Below are 17,817 nucleotides of genomic sequence, written 5' to 3' on the forward strand. Positions count from 1 at the left end.
TTTATCCTGTGTAATTTTTAATTTTTGTAAAATGAGAAACTTTTCGTCAAACAAACTCTAGACTCAATTCTCTATTTGCATTATATATTAACCCCACTCTCCTGGATTTTTAGATAAATCTTTTATCTTTTGTCTTTCTTACATTGTTGTTTGCGAATAGTGCATCGGCATGTTTTTAACGCCGATATCAATGAAGCGTTTCACTTGGCGCGGTCGGTACTTATTTTACTGTAACAAACAAGGAAGCCTTCTGTGGACGCTTCACCTGATCTTATGTGAGATTGCTATTTACAACAGCTTGGGATCACAGCACTTACAGAAGAAATGCTCTGACAGGTTCTGTGAAAACCCCATATACGCAGATATCAAATCACAGCAATCACGTGTCCCTATCTTAGCTTTAGAGGAAAAACCCCCACCCTCACCCCACAAAAAATAATACTAATTACGAGACAAAGCCAATCAATTTCCAATCCCTGTGCCCCATACATTATGTATGCTTGCCTTCGTCTACGGTTTTATACCTTTATTTGTCGAGCAAAGCGATTTAGGTTTTTTTCCTTTTATTGCCAATCATCCAGTTTCCAGCACCATTTCAAATCCCCCAGTATATATACATAACAAAATGCATTTTTACCAATAGAAGATGGATCAGAAGATGTACCTGTGCATGTGCATTAAGACGCCATTGATTTAAGTGAGGATATGTTAAACGTGTTGGACCTATATCCTGCGACAAAGCTTAATTTTCAGTCACAGGATACGGACCATTCAATTTATGAACGTGACTCGGATATTTTCCTACGCCGAAGAAGCTGTCCTTTTTGTAAATGGCTGAACATGCCGTGCCGCACGTCTTCTTACACTGTACGGGAAGACGGTTCCGTCCAGGTGACATATACAAGTGACGGCTACAGGTGTTTGGCCGATTACTCGCTTTAGGCACTCATCGATGCGGTTTGATTGCATTTTTGTCCGATGAATGAAATTCAAGTTCAAGTATTGTAAGCGCTTCAAGATCCAGATGTTACACCAATGATTTGTATCCGCACGTGCGTGACCGCAGGTATGTTTGTCTGACTGCCTCACCTGGTTATATATTAAATACTTGATGAGTAAAAATAACTAGTAGGTCAGATTTGTTCAGGTTGTAATAAACCTGTTTCGAAACTATGATCACTTATATCTATCTGGATATGGCTAAATTTTACTGAAAAGCTATAGGGAATTCAATTGTTGTCGCATTACAACATTACGTTAATATCATTAATCAACACTATTCAAAGTTTATCACTAATCCGCTTTATTTCTTTTTATTACAGGGACCTTCAATAAATGGCAAAATTTCGACCATCATACTTGAATATGTTCTATTCTTTTAATAGGCACGTCTTATTATTTAAATCGGCTCAGACCAAGGAGACATAAAACGGGGTGAATTCGCTTACTCGAGCTGATGACGCAACAGCAGCGTTTTAGAAATGAAACCTTACAGATCTCCCTTGTCTGAACAGCTATTTTAATACCCAAAAAAGTGTCTTTTACGCCTATTCAATCCACAAACAAATACTGCCAGGGAATTTTCACGAAAGGCTTACTTCTGATTTTATCACTGAAGGAGAGAAATGATACCTTTGTTTAAAGAAGCATCGTAATTAGGGGACTCATGTCTCCTTAACACAAAATTTAAACCAACCGACAGCACCAGACTATAGTTCACACTCTAGTCAGTTGCGAATAAAGCAACAAAAACGGGAGTTTGCACTCTAAAAGTGTTTATATGTTTTACACTGATGTTAAGATAAGTATTGTACATAAAGGACATGTGAAAAACTATTTTGCCATATGCAGGCCTTTATGAAGTATCGAACCACCTTAAGGTAAATATTACACTGAGTCGGTAGAAGTTGTCGGCGTCCACAGACAAGCTAATAAATCAAACAACGTGAGTAATTAAATATGTATAAAGTCCTGTTACGGAATAGTAGGGACAGGGAAATCACACAAAACCCCGTTTATCAGATTCTGAGGCTAAAAGATTCGGTCGACACTGCATTATTTTTATATGTATATACGTATTTACTGTTATTCTCAGACTTCTTATTGGAATTGTTCCTTGGATTCTTGACAAAATCGATAGCCCGATGCGGATCAGGAAACCAAAAACTGCTGCACGTTATTTTAAAGAAGGCATCTTTCCCTTTCTCTGTATTTATCACAGGTACAAGGATTTCCTTTTTGACTGCCGATCGCGTGAATACACGAAATCATATATAACAAAAGCTAAAAGCCAATATATATTCCCCACGTACCATGAACTATTAGCTGTAACTAATATACATATAACAACACTGTGTTTATGTTGTTTTCATTCTTAATTTTATTTCTAAATGAACATTTAAGTAGTAGATGTTTTTATGTAGTGGACCCTAATTTTTTCGGAACTAATTTTTTCGCCGGTAGCATATCAGCCGAAGCACCAAACGGAACTACTCCCCCTCCATATTAAAACCGCAACACGATATCTAAATCTAAACCCTCCGCCTTCCCCATTGTTTTTAAAGCAAACTTTGCAATTATTTTTAAAGTTACAGAACTTTAACATTTGGTTTTACAAGTGTTTGGTGGTTATGGTGGTTTTCCCGACCTGTAGTGTAAGATTTAGTCTGTATATATAATTTTTTTCTATGCGGTTATGTAAATAATATATATCATTCAGATTTTATTTTATTATGTCGATAATATATCGGCTAGATAATTTCTCTAGAAACGTTGTCCCTTTGTTATCAAAATTCACTTTACAACACACTGGGCACAGCTGACATAAATATATATTTGAAAATAGAAGTAAAATGTGCATGTATCTGAATATATATACATATATGACTTATCTCCTGGCTAATCCAAATACATGTGTGTATAAATATAATAATATTTATATAATTTATTGTTGTCTGTCACATACTTCAGCTGGATGTAATAGCGTATGGATTTTACAGTCGACAAAGCGCAAGTACTAGTAAATGGTTCCTGTTTAAATGTCCCGCCCAAAATTCTTGGTTTTTCTTGGCATATAGAATCTAAAGACCGCCGTCGTCATATTCGTCCCTTCACTTTAAGTAGGCCTATACTTCCTAAATCAAAACTTATTTCCAAATATAAGTTGCTAGATATATTTTGATTTTGTAACGTAAATACTGAATGTCGCAGCTGCGAAAAAGGGGGAAATGTCTTTCATTTCGTGTCACTTAGAAAAATATGTAATATCATCGATGTCCGATAGTTCTCTGATACAACAATTTCAGATTGAAATCAATCGCACTTATTAACGGTAATTAGTTATGTCTAGATATGTCCTTTTTTAGTTACGCATGTTGATTTCAGATTTTATTTTAGACAATAAACTTATCCAACAAGAGATTATCATTTAAACAAAAACACTTGAGCTTTATTGAGCTTTTAGTCCGATTTCAATAAGAGTTTGAAATATACTCATCAGCAAGGGGAGATAAAAAACAATGATTATACAACAAAATGTTGAAAATGCTCTCCTATTTATAAGTTGCACAAAAACATATTGGCTTTCCCAGGTACTTAAGATTCTTTAAAGCAGCTTAGCAACGTGTTTACGTTTTGAAAAGAATTTATCAGCTCGTTTCATCATTCTGATGCATAGATCTTTCATATTTACCCACTGCTTTGTATTTAAAAAACGGTCACGTGTATTGTTCACATGATAACGGAGAGTGACAAGCACTACATACATCTACCTTTTCTTGGTTTAGAAAAAAAAGACACACTTTCGCTACAACATTCCGATAAGCAGCAAAAAGATGTTTCGGAGGTTTGAAGACTTATTTATGGGTTCACAGCTGTCCATACCTGTTGTTTGTTTGGCAGACGATCTTATATCCCGAATCCACGAACTTCCGTATCAGAACCATTCACAAGACTAAATTTATCTGTCTGTAATGTGTGCGTGTGTGTGTCAGATCTAGATAATTTGCAACATATCATTCTATATGAATATGCTATGTGACAAACAAAAAAACAAAAAGTCGAGTTAAGTTGTAAATGTTTTATGAATCTGAAAAAAATTAATGCGACTACTTGACTTTTTATGACAAAGATACACATGGGATCATTTTACTAGTTCCGTATGCATCAGGGCGTTCCTTTCTGAACCGATTTGTCTGTAAGTTGTTCCACTTTTTCGGACTAGTTAAAATTGGAAAATTTCCTTTTCTAAACTCTATTGCTTCGATTAGTTTTAATTCGCAGTGACGTTTGTGGGCGATTCTGTTGAACGAAGCCGTGGGTATTGTATATTTGTTTTTAACGACTTTGATTTTTTGCCGGCCGGCAAACAATGAAACGATTCAAAGCGATGAATTCGTCATAGATAAATGTTGCTCTTAGGTGAATAATTTATATGATGGCATAATGGTATGTTGTCAGGTATAGATGTGATTTCATTGCAGTCGCGTTTATAGACAGCGATAGTCATAGTATTGATGATTGATAAGGCTACTGATTTATTCATGAAAGACCACAGAAACAAGTGGGCTAGATAGAAAGATGAATGTAAGAATGAATAAAAAAGGATAAATGAATGAAAGAAAGAAAAAGACAGAAAAGAAAAAGATAAGAAATAAAGGAATGGATATCTGAATTGATGCAAAAAAAGTAGAGGGAAAAAAGAATGAAAAGACGGCTAGGACCAAACAGTAGACAGAAAGAAAAAGCAAAACAATTGTTTTTGTTATGGATTTCGTAAATTTACATTCATACCGACACTAATTCCCGTTATATACGAAAAATTCAAAACACATTTAAATAAAGGGTACTTGAATCAGTGAACATTTAAAATCGATTAAAGACTCAAAGTCAATGTACTGTCGCCTGAAACTCTCATTCCGTCCACTGTCCAACCCCTGACCCCTTCCCCATCCCCTGTGCAGTACAACTTAAAAAGCCCGTCTTTATTATTCAGAGAAGTCGGTTTTTCACTGGAACTTGACAGGTAGATACACCTGACGCCTTGTTGGACATAAATGAAAAATTATAGCATGGATTAGGAGGGTAATTTAAAGAGAAAAACACGCATTTGACCTCAGCCACGAGGCAACGGCTGTACCTAAACCTGTGAAATGTGTCATAGTGCCAGTCTATATTTAAATACTTATAAAACAGATTCTATTTTCAGAGACTCTCTGTGTCGTTAAAGGCGTAGAACTAGCGTCACAAACTTGTTCACAAGCATTAATTATTACACCGTGGCATTTCCTGTGTCCTTAGATGATACGCAAACGAATAGAATTATACTGAGACGGTACATAAACATTTTTTTCTAGCAATATCTTAAGACATAAACTAATTTCTTTAGTTTTTTTTTTTTATTTTTTTATTTGTTTTATTTTATATTATTTATTTAAATAGTTGCGTATTTTTTTGCCCATTGATGTGACATGTTTATTTTAAGGTCCATCAATGTTTTTCTGCGTCGCACACAAAAACTTCACCTCAATCCCGTACTCGTACGTCAGCAAACTTCCTCCAAACCAAACCGCCTTTCTTTGGAAACCATTACAACCCAAGCAAAGCATACTTGATTATCTTAATCGTAACATACAAACATCTGAAATGTTGTTTTTTTTATATCAGACACCTAAGATCATTCTATTTCAATTCTTTAAGGCCACCATTATGGTGAAGAAAACACCTAGATTAAACCCCACGCGTCAAATCTACATGTGTTTGTAATGTTCAAAGTTATAATTTTCTGTCCTCAACAATATTACCTGATAGACTCCTTCAAAATAGAAGTGTCTTCTTCAATTAAGCAAGACACTTCAATGACTACCGTAGAGCCTACACACTGCATTGTGGCGGTGTAGCTTTATTTGCGCTAATTGTAGTCGCTATAGTACAGGGGTACTTAAAATATATGTGATTACCAAGGGTACATATCAGAAGGACAAATATTTGTTGGTAAACAAAGGAAAATTTATTAGCTAAAAGATGTACAATCCAAGTGAAAAGTTAGATGGTTTTTTAGCAATCTACCACTACTAACTGATCACCTTAAAAATTAATTCACTAGCAAATTTAAACCTATTGGAATACAATTCATTCGAGTTTCACAACTTAATAGTCTACAGATTCGCTCGCAGAAGAATTAAATGCTCAATGTTTTACAGTTATTACCAGATTACCAGGTACTTAAGTCATTTTGATAGTGTTCGAAAACGACACCTCTTCTGACTTCGAGGATAATTTTAATAAAAACTTAAGGTACACATTTGGCCGCACGGTGGGTTCTTACCCTCACCCCCGCCCCCCCCCACCCCCCCTGCTCCCAATGACGAATAAAATTAGGCAAAATGTTGATCCCTTTGCGCCTCCTCTCCTCACAGGCAAAATCCTGTATCTGCAAGAGGCTACTGAAAGATGTTGTTTCAGCACTAACCACTGTTTGATAGACCTGCTAGAGCATCACATTCTTTGTTCGACAATTACAGTGACGCTTGTTCTTTGTGACAAATGCTAGGTATAACAACCTGCCAGGAAAATTTTCAGGACACAGCATAGAAATGAGTAAGTGAAGAGGACAAAATGCAATATTGTGCTGCAGGCAGACGTAGAAGTTGTTTTAATTCGTATGTCACTGTTTATTCTCGTGGCATGGACGCGTGCTTTAGAATGAGGCGCCCGAACCTGAAATGTGTGGGGGGCTTTTTTTTTTTTATCCATCCGTCTGCTGTGTTTTATATTGGTTGTGTGCGTCTTTGAGTTCCGCTTGCGCGTTTAAAATAGCACAATTAAAGAAATGACAGCAGTGGCCTTAACTTCCATCCAAAGAAAGTTTAAGCAGAAAGACGTGTTTTTAACATTCGCCAATTTTTCACAACCAGCAGCATGCAAGCCTGTCTCGTAGCAGTGACGTCGTGGTGACGTCAATGCCTCGGTGCGCTCTCATTGGGGGTAAGCGCTTACTGGATTGACGAGTCGGTTCTCACACAGCTGCGAAGACCTGTCTGCCAGGTGAATGAGTCAGGCCACAGAGAGGGCACAAGGAAGAATGATTCATTGCTCGGCAAAAGGGAAAGTTGTGTCAAGGGGCGGTCCTGCCAAGTATATAAACTGGAGACCTGAGCGATGGAGATCAAAATCGAAACGCAAACAGAGATCAAAAGACGCAATCGCATCTCAAGCTTACTGATATCTACGAAAAGTTGATAGCTTTTAGGTATACCTGAACTGTGTCTACGCGATATGCTGTTCAATAACAATTCAGAGATGTCTCTCGCTACAGCTAACTACGACGATTTCGGTATCAACCGTGACTTTCAGCCGCAACAACAGCAGGGCGACTGCTGTTTGGTTCGATCTTTCTCTATATCCCGTAAAGGCCTTCTCAGCCGGGGCGATTCCGTCAAGAGACGCTCTGTGATCAGCACTGGCTCCAGTGACAGCGGCGTCTGCAGCGAGCCCGATTTGACAGATTGCAAAGATTTCAGCGGCAGGTGAGTTGATACATTTGTGTTGATTAGAACAGAAGTACAAAATATATGTCACGGTATTAGTCTGATGCTCGGTTTTATGTCAGTGTACATGTAGTTGGAAGAAAAGTGGAACCTTGAACAGAAATGCACTGAGAACACCAGCTGATCCTTGGCGTTCGTACAGAGACAGCAGATAGTCTTTAAGAGTATAAATATATTCCTAGAGAATATTGCTGAATTTCATAACAAAATCAGAAACTTGCCAACCATTAGTCTTAAGTGTAACGAACTTAGAACAAATAAAAAGGTGATTCAATTGTTTTGTATAAAAAATAATGTTACGTGACTTAGAGACGGTGGATCAAACCGGACATGAATTTCAATTTGCTTCGTCTTCTTTTTCTCATCAAATCCAGAGCAAAAGGCCCAAACACCATTAAGATCCATTTTATTGAAAATACCAGATTTGCCTTTAAAAATCTCGATCGAATTAGAACTGGATGCAGGTCTGAAATTGCAGACAATTATTACAGCTTGCCATCTACTGCATCATTGCCCTCAATATAGTGAACCAGTTCGCAGAGTAGTCCCACCTCAGTGCTGATTGCTTCATAGTGACTTTTGAGATTGTTTAAGAAATGTAAATCTTAATCTGTATATTACAACCTGCGCTGAGAAGAATGTGGAGGGAGGTTTTAAATACTTGTTATTATTATTATTTCAGACATCACGTCGTTGTGTATGGCTCAGGGGGTGTGGGAAGAAGCGCTCTGATTTCACAACTCACCAAATCCGATAGCAGTGATACCGACTCTTGTAAGTCTAGAACATACAAACAGAGAGAGAGAGAGAGAGAGAGAGAGAGAGAGAGAGAGAGAGAGAGAGAGAGAGAGAGAGGGGAAAGGGGGGATAGAGAGAGAGAGAGAGAGGGGAAAGGGGGGATAGAGAGAGGGTGAGACTGAGCTGTACTTATTTGAAGTTTAACTGTTTCACTTGTGTTCTACTGTAAGTGCGTTGCATATCACAAACAAACGCGTGTGGGATTATGATAGATTGGACAGGTTTAAACTGCCAAATTATTCTCCTTGGTGAATACTGATAGATAAAGAGGAAGATAGAGTAAGAGAGAGGTTGGGAGCGAAAATAAAAGTATTTTAGCAGAGACCACTGGGAAATACAGCTCATTGAAATATCCCGTTGGTATTCAGACTTGTGGAATATCAATATGTAATGCTTTTAACGCCGCTAGAAATAACTTTCTGTCAGTAACAATATATCTGGCAGTTGGAAATCAGTGGTAAATATAGCAAACAACAAGGTACCGTTTCCGCTGAAATTTCGAAATTTTAATATCCAGTGCTTTTATCGAGGCTGAAAATAGCATTTTTGTCAATAACAATGAGCAGTTATTATTAAACGCGTCCTGTTTTGGTTAGAATATTGTATTGATTGAGCTTCACTTAGACGCCTAGATGAAATCAAGATGATGGGAAATCGATGGGAGATTAAACAAAAGAATGGAAATTTATATTACAATATTGAAGTAGAAGGGTAATAACGCCGTGATTCAATCATAATAATGCCCACACGCCACGTGCTTTGACTTGTGAAATAACGAAATTGAAGGGAAATTACTTGGCCGTACGCTGAATCCGAAATCTGCTAAAATTGGGGAATGATGCCAAAGTTATTTTGAAAGCATGAAATATTTTATCCAAGTTGGTCTCGAATATAAAGACACACTAGGCACTGGGTTTCAAAAGTTGCATTAACAATTTCTCTTGCAACAACAGCGTAACTTATTTCAACTCTTATATTTCACTGTCTAACAAGACACCTTTTTCAGGGATGTTACAGGTGTAATTATTAATTTTTTAAATTTGTAAGTTGGGGATTATAGTACTCCTCCTCCCTTCCCTCTATCCAAAAACGCCAGGCAGAGGTCAAAGAGATTGGTTCCAACGTTTCTGTTGAAACTTGTTCTTCTTATACATGAAATACTGTAATGAAACTCTGAGTTGGAGAGCAAATAAGCCTGATGAATTAAGATTTTGCTTGAAGAAGAATCCATTATTGTATCTGTGAGTGCATAACCGATGAAATTCTGTACTGGATTTCAGAGGGTTAATTTTGAGAGCTTTGACTCACTAGAGCTACTCAAAAAGTCGTAGACCATGTCCGATAAGGACGAAAAGTCAGACCTTGAGCAGATACCAATGCTGTTATAAACGGATGAATCATTGTTTAAAGTAGTCACTTTATTAAAACAGGTGAAGTTCACACGTGTGGATTTTTATCTCTTCTCTCTTGGCGGGTCGCTTTTCTGGCATCAAAACACTCTCTGTGCTTCTTAAAAGCCACAAGCTAAGCTTCTGCGGTAAGACAAGCGGTTTAAGGCGTTGGTACAAAACCGCGCCGTCTTCTAACAAGTTCACCCCCTTTAATCGCGAGAAGCTAATAGCGCCTCTTTTTGTATATAAACTGCCTTGTTGTGGAGTAATCTGTAACACGTGAAATTAATATAGCACTCTGGCTACTGGAATCCCATTGACACACCATCTGCTGCAAGGTACCTGATTTAATGTATCGACAGAGGTTTGAGCACTGGTAATGCCAACCCAGTCTCTGCCATCAGTGTTAAGCATACCCAGATGTTTTTGACATTAAGTTCCCAACCAGCAGACAGCTCTGACGTCATTGCATGTGCCATGGTTTAAATTTAGAGTCAGGTGTATATTAAGCGAGTAGTTTAAGTTAATTTATTTACTGAAACCGCGATCAGTTATAGTTTGGTTGGATTCGATCCGAAAATATACAACATTAGGCCTAAGGCACGATTTTAAGCTTTTGCCTGTGACTAATAGATGCGCTCTTTACAGTACTTGGATCCTGGAGCCACAAACATGTGACAATAACGGTGCATCAAATACGAACTGATTTAATAGACACACTGGACAAAAAACTGCTGCATAATAAATAACCACGACCTGTCTAAAAATACACGAGCACAAATGAATCTTTGTGCTTTAATTATGAATAATCGAATGTGATTAACGGGTTGTCTTGTCTGAGATGAAATGGTTAATTGTCTTTCTATATTTAGATTTGTTGAAATAATGAAAGGTGATGGATTAACCAGCTTAAGGCCTAATCATATATTAATGCTACGATTGTTTCGTGTACTAATTAGTTCCATTTTCCCCAGGCGATGAATCAACTCAATTGACTAACATGGTGGTCGTAGAACTGGATGACGAAGAAGCCGAACTGTGCTTTGTGGAAAGCCAGGAAACAAAGGTACAGATTTGCTACAAACTACGTACTTTTCTGAAACAAACAAAAGAAATGTGTTATCGTACGTTATGTATTGTGGTACTGTAACATACTTTGACCTTATCTTTTACCAGCCAGTTCAACTTACAATGGAAGCGAATAGTAATTCCCAGTCCAAATATGATTCATACTCTGTAAATCACTGATTATTCAAAATTTATAACTTAACTTATTATGTGAACCCACTTAGCCGTGCCTTAATAATGGTGGTGGCGAAGTAATTTTTTAGGTCATTGTAGTGATTGTGTTTTTCATTTTAATTTTCCAAATTCAAGATCATATAACATTCTTGAATTGCGTATATTTACAGGAAATTCCGTACGCGGATGCGTATATCATAACGTACAGCATTGACCACCGTAATTCATTCCGCTTTGCCCGCAACGTACTGCTCAGCCTCCGCCAAAGTGTTGGAGAGTCAAAACCCGTGCTGCTTGTTGGATGTAAGAGTGACTTAGAGAGAACACGAGAAGTACCGGTGGAAGGTAGGCGATACGATAGTTGCCTTTACTACAGTTGTTTGGACTTCTAATGGCTTCTCGTTGCCAAAATGGCGGATCCGGATTCGGGATGTACAGAAAAACCAACTCTTCCCAAAGCAAAATGGGTCCGCCAATTTTCAATATCTTCTTATGCTTATTATTGGGCTATAAAGAGATACACAAATCGTCATACCAGTAGTGGTTGCTGAAAACGCTGACCATTTCAACCGAGAGGTGTTATGTTCAGCGGTTGGCACATGAAGCCTTCTACATAAAATCTTTTCAATAAGCTTATAATGAATATTGTATATAATATGCGTTTAGTGCTCAGTCCTATTATCACTGTAGCCCTTAATTTTAAAAGTATTATAAAAGTAATTTTTTCACTTTATAGATGCCAGAACACTTGCCTTTGACAACCAAGCGAAGTTTATCGAAGTTTCCGTACTTTTGAACTTCCACGTTGACGAACTACTGGTAGGCACGCTGACCCAGATTCGGTTAAGAGAGAAGTGGGACATGGAAGACGTAAAACTATCGCCAAAAAGCAGACAATCGTCTTCCAAAGGAGCGAAAGGACTGGTGAAACGTTTCCTTAAAAGAAACTCATCGAAATCCAAGTCGTGTGAGGATCTGTACGTGCATTAGAGAAATGGTGGACAAAACATGAATTTTATTATAAGTCCAAAGAGATTCCATGACAGCCTTCAGAAACAAAATCTGCTTGGACTATAAAGGAATACGTTTTGCAATTTCCTATGGTGACTTCGAGTCAAAGTCTATATTGCAACCATGATGGGAAATCTTATACGAACAAGTGCCATTATATGTCACATAAAATGCTATGCAATCTTAAGAAAGCTATATCTCCCCGCCATTTGGCAATCTCCAGCGCCAGTTTTATATTGTTTCACCAGATACCTTGTACATATATGTATGATATTTGTATCTCAATATTAAAACATTCCAAGCCTATTATATGATTTATATGAATATGTCATGTATAAAGATACACCAAGAAAGCCGCCCGTACATGCAGATACCATCAATTCATATCCATTTCCGTTTCGTTTCATAATTATCCTAATTGCGCTGATGAATAATATAAGCGCGTTCATTCACCTGTCTTAGCAAAAGCAAACACATTGTTCATTTTGTATTTGTGATTCACCCGTTTCATCATATCGCGCTGTTGACGCCATAGGTTTTATCGATTTTATGTCACTTAGTGTATCCGTTTTACCTATTGCTCATTTCTCTACTGAGATATGCGACGTTTAAGTTGCAATCTACTAGGGCAGCATTGCTGCATGGTTCTGTTTCTGTTGATTGAGCCGCGGGTAAGATAATGAGTGCACGGCTATAATGTAGCTTAGTCACATTACATAGGAACAGATTTTTCTTCTTCAATACTTTTCCATAATAGGACAGCTTCCCTACCATTCTCTGTAAATGTTTATTACCTGTATTATGCACCAAAGATAAGTTCGCACTATTGATTATACGAGGGAAACTAGAGCAAGTGAGTTTGCAGTCATTTTTTACAAATATCGATAAGCCAGACAAAAGTATTTGTCCTGGAATATTGCTTTTGCCATTGATTTGCAACAAACCTTTTCTTTTAGAACAATTGTCCTGGCAACTCGTTTGTGTTAACTTTGAAGTCTGCACTTCATTTTGAAAATTGACACATTTAGATGGATTCTTTGTTAAGTTGAGCGTCCGTCTTGAAACTGAAACGCGGACACAGTAGCGAAACCTTTAGAGCAAAAGCTCTTCGACGTTCACCTAGTGAAGCGTGCTAGTGAGCACTAAATGCCATTTGTACTTCATCAACTTCAGAACATCACGGTTGAATCACAATGATGTAGATGAATTGTAATGCAGTTTGTAAATTCTGTTATTTTTATCAAACAATAACTATTTCTACTTTTGTACAGTTGGACACCTTCTTGCAATAAATGATGAGAATATGTACATCTCTTGTTATGTCTCTTTTATTTTATTAATACTGTGATTTAGATTAATATACCATATGACAATTTCGTTATTCTCACTAGTCAAAGGACCAGCTTATACAGCAGCTTGAAGCTCTAAGATACAGTACCAAATTGCCATGGTACTATTTGCCGGTGATTCTTCATTAGAATTTTGATTAGAAAATTTGCCATTAACGTCTTTTTGAAAATCACCATCTTTGAGAAGTTGGACATAAATAAGGTAGAGAGTTTGCAATCAAATCACAAGGATATTTAACTGTAATGATGATTTAGAAAATGCAGTGGATGGTGCCTTTGTGTCTAGAAAGGTACGAAACCCAACGACCCGATTTGAAAGCCCTTACTGAACTCGCCAGTCGCAGGGTAAGCTTTGACAGATAGGCCGTTTCTCACGCACTTGGATAAACATTTACCAGTGGTTTTATCTCTACCACTTAAAAAAGGAGTTCTAAGGGGATCACTGTTTGGATTTTAGTCAAGGGTCTTGTTCAGTTTATTATTATTATTACAGCTATCATCACTGGCTGGTCCACATTTTTGGTGTAAGAGCGGGGGGGGGGGGGGGGGGGGAGGGGCAACAAATAAAATCTTGACTCGCTTATCTCCACAAATATACAGAAAGACAGAAAACGGTTTGGCACCATTACGCCTCTCCCTCTGGATGTAACATTGAATGTTCGTTATTTTAGCCAGTTCGTTGTTCATGTGTTTTGTGCACTTCAAAATGCTCCAATGCCATCTATGTGTACAGATGACAACATTGTTTATTTGTTATTGTTAACAATTCTATATCTTTTATTGCTAGATAACTTTTCATCTTTTATTGTTAGATAACATATGACTGTGAACGTACCTAACGTTGCCGTTTACGAAAGCTGATTAAAGCTTTCCCTTTTGTAACTCACTTTGTATAAGGTACAAAAGTACTCATGTACTGAAAAAGGTACATACACCCCAAGCCAACCACGTTTTATCGAGTTGTTTTGTTATAAAAACAACTAAATCAATTTCTTGCAATAAAGCAGATCCTGAGGAACATCCATCAACTGGGACTATTCCTGTAAATCAAAACCCTTCATTTTCTCGTCATGTTTTTTTTTTTTTTTTTTTTTTTTTTGTCAGATTCAAACCTGTTGAAAGTCGCTTTAAACTTGTCTTGCGACTTTTGCGAGCATGATCAATTATAGGACAATTTCAGATGAACCTGTGATTGAAATGACAAATGTACACTGTAGAAGATAAATATAGTGAAAGCCACTACATCTTAACGCTGATCAACGTTCAGTTTCCCTCAATTCCAATGTTGAGATATATTATTGTGTTACTGTACAAAAGACAAAACATATGACCTGATCGACTCTTCCATTTACTCAAAAGCATGCGCTTAGACAGTAGAAGAGGTTAATCAGTGCCTTTAGCGGGTTACAGAGCTTGTAATAGACGCTGTAAACACTTGATATAAGGACATGCTCTTAGCGTACGCCAGATATCAGAGCCTTAATTTGAAAACTTATCGGTCAACTAGGTTCTCTTTCTGGTCTATTACATCTTCTTTGAAGAGGGTGATCGGGTAATAGCCGATCTTTCACTTGACATTTGAACGCCTGTGCACTGATTTAACAGCTGACGTCGGCAACAGTGTGTAAGCTCAAGCTCTTGCAGCCATATTCTTGCAGGCTTTCACTCAGGAGGTTGAGGTTTAGTTAGGGACTCAAGGAAAAAATAATAAGAAAGTAGCCTAGATTATCTTACTTTAAGAGAAATCTATAAGGCATATGGATGAAAAATCGATTGGTTTTTTCTCGTTTTGCTTGTTATATCTTTTCTTAGGGGTAGGAGTGGAGAGGTAGGTGCTGCTGTATGTTTGCTGATTGAAGGAAATCATATATGTTTTATACATGTGCCTCAGAGGCGGACGAAAGCCGTCTTCTGGGTTTTCTGGAAGACGGTCAGGTTTTTTCATTGACGGCCATCTAATATTTTCTGTCAGAAGACAGTCAAAATGAAGGATACAATTTGAAAGACTGTCAGAAAATATTTCTCGATCCGCCCCTGTGGCACCCCCCTTCTCTTCGCAAACTTTTGGATCCACCAGCGACACATACCGTGTATAACTACCTGTGGCATTATGTTCTTGTTGCATACTGAGCGCAAAGTACACGTTTACTTTGTTATGTCAAAATAAACCATACAGATGCACGAGGTTAATTGTGCCACGATATCCAATTCGATCAATAGGAAATGGTTGTTCGATAGACGCCAAAACAAATACAATATTAAGATATCTATTATTGGCAACTAACCCAAATAAAATGGTCTGTTATCATTATCATTATTATTATATTTTTATTTTTTGGCATAGATTCATATTATGCTACGATATTGTTGATAACTAATTTGAGCACTATTCAATTTTTGAAAACTTTGGATATAAACGATGTAAACGTTAAATATCCCCTTTAGTCGACTTAAAAGTACACCAGTGATTACTTTTGACCTTAAGAAATTTCCAGCCATTCCGTACAGGTAGGCATCGAAATTCGACCTTGTCATAAAGCTGTTCTGTTCACATAAATCGTGAAAACTTCCTTGCAGGAAAAACATGTTGTGCCATTAGTGAATACATCAGCGATTACCCATTATACAATAACGTTATTCATACGGCTTTCTGCAACTTCCTTATGCCCTGCAGGGTGATATCCAGTGCATATCGTTGGCGTTTCTTAGACATTTGAAGAAGTAGTTTCTGTGGGTTTTTTTTTTCTCTTCTTTTTTGGCACCGTTCAAGTCGAGTGTGCTCTCAGTTAAAATGATATATCGCCTTCTTTAATACTACGTGCCCTCATTGGGTATGATGTACAAAAACTAATAGATCAGAAATGGTTCAAATGCGTCTGATTTGTACGTTTGTCAAACTTAAATGCGCTAAATGTGCTAAATATATATAACCGGGTATGATACACAAATACTAATAAATCTGAAATAATTTAAATGCGTTTGATATCTACGCTTGTCAGAAATAAATGCCCCATATGTACCCAGCATGTGATGCACTCATCTCTTTTCGGAAGCTCGGCAAGGGGCTTTTTTTCTTTTTGCGGTCGTCCTGAAATGTATAATACCTTAATACCTGAACCTAATTGTAAGCGTCTTTATAAAGCATTCTGTGCACTCATCACTCATTGTGTTTGGCATCTACGTGCACATTACGCCTACAATCGACTGAACACTAAGTAGACCCAATCGAAACCTTTAAAACTACACTGTACCACAGGCTAAATGGTACTGATGGTACCTCTGCGCAGTATGTACAGCGTTTATCAGATGCGGTAATACAAACACCTGTAACAGGCAATGCATCACTTCTCCATGCATGAAATGAGCATGATATTACATTGTTAAACGTACTATCATGCAGTGTCTACACTTCCTGAGCAGTTTTTATTTCAAAAATACGAATCTGCCCAAAAAGACAAATTCATATACAATTTGTTGTTTTGGCATGCGTGTTTAGATCCAAAACGGTTACATGGCCATTTGTACCTTAACATATATATTCGTCATTTACTCATAAATAATAAAGCATCTTGGAATTTTGATCAAAGGCGAACTTTTCGGAAAGAGAGACTGATGTAAACTACTGTGGCACCGCTGTCTGTTACCTGCGCGTTTGATCTAATCGATGGATGGATGTCTATTAATTTGGTCAAAGACGCAATTTTCTCACGGGCATATCTTTTCCAGCAGATAAATAAATAATGCCCTCTGGCCGTCAGCGCATCATCACAACTTCTCCATTATCAAGGGTGCTCTAGGTACACGTTTGGACGGTTTCCCTCAACAGCTGTTTTTCCTAAACAAAAAATGAAGTCCGATTCCTCAAGGCCACGACTGCATTGCCAGATAAACAAACACTCGTAGCAATGGTTATGTAACACGGTTTTGGATAACATTGGTTTCTTACTTCCTTCTTTGTATTCCAACTTGCGGCGTGATCTCTACTCTGTGTTTAAAAGAAGTAGTCAAAACTTTGAAAATTTTAGCAACAAAGGTAGATTTGCCACTCTAATGAACAGCGACAGCTATAAACCTCAGGTAGCTTTGCAAAGAATTGATGGTCAGCCTTTCAAAGTTGGACTGTGTGGTACCCATCAACATCAAGTCAATGCAAGAATTTGGAATTAATTTCATTACTGATATTTTTTTCTTGTGTACAGCATTATCATTAATCCATCACTTAAATTGTAGATTCTTAGTTTGCACTAAATATGTTTGTTTGCGATGAATTATACAATGCCACTGCATAAAAAATTCTTCTCGTGGAAAGACGAATTAAGTTTCTCGCTTCTCTCTCACAGATAATATCTGGTACCTATTTTGGTTGCTGTATTGATTTTTGTATGATCTTTGCTGAATTCTGTAATGTACATGTACAAATCAACTTCCGGGTCTTTTTCTAAATTAAGCTTCTTTTCTAAAGGCCAGTCAGACCTGTGG

General features: G+C 37.4%; 1 protein-coding gene across 1 annotated transcript; it reads left to right on the forward strand.

The window, feature by feature from the left end:
- The first annotated feature begins 7,076 nt into the window (after positions 1-7,076).
- Positions 7,077-13,297, forward strand: LOC106158634 (ras-related protein Ral-B). Its single transcript, XM_013534710.2, has 5 exons — positions 7,077-7,526; positions 8,230-8,321; positions 10,711-10,802; positions 11,149-11,323; positions 11,715-13,297. Exons 1-5 carry the CDS (start codon positions 7,276-7,278, stop codon positions 11,966-11,968), a joined length of 864 nt encoding a protein of 287 aa, XP_013390164.1. The 5' UTR covers positions 7,077-7,275; the 3' UTR covers positions 11,969-13,297.
- Positions 13,298-17,817: the final 4,520 nt, after the last annotated feature.

The sequence above is a fragment of the Lingula anatina genome, chromosome 4 (assembly GCF_051362555.1).
Source record: "Lingula anatina isolate TDL-2025a chromosome 4, LinAna3.0, whole genome shotgun sequence".
Taxonomy (NCBI): domain Eukaryota; kingdom Metazoa; phylum Brachiopoda; class Lingulata; order Lingulida; family Lingulidae; genus Lingula; species Lingula anatina.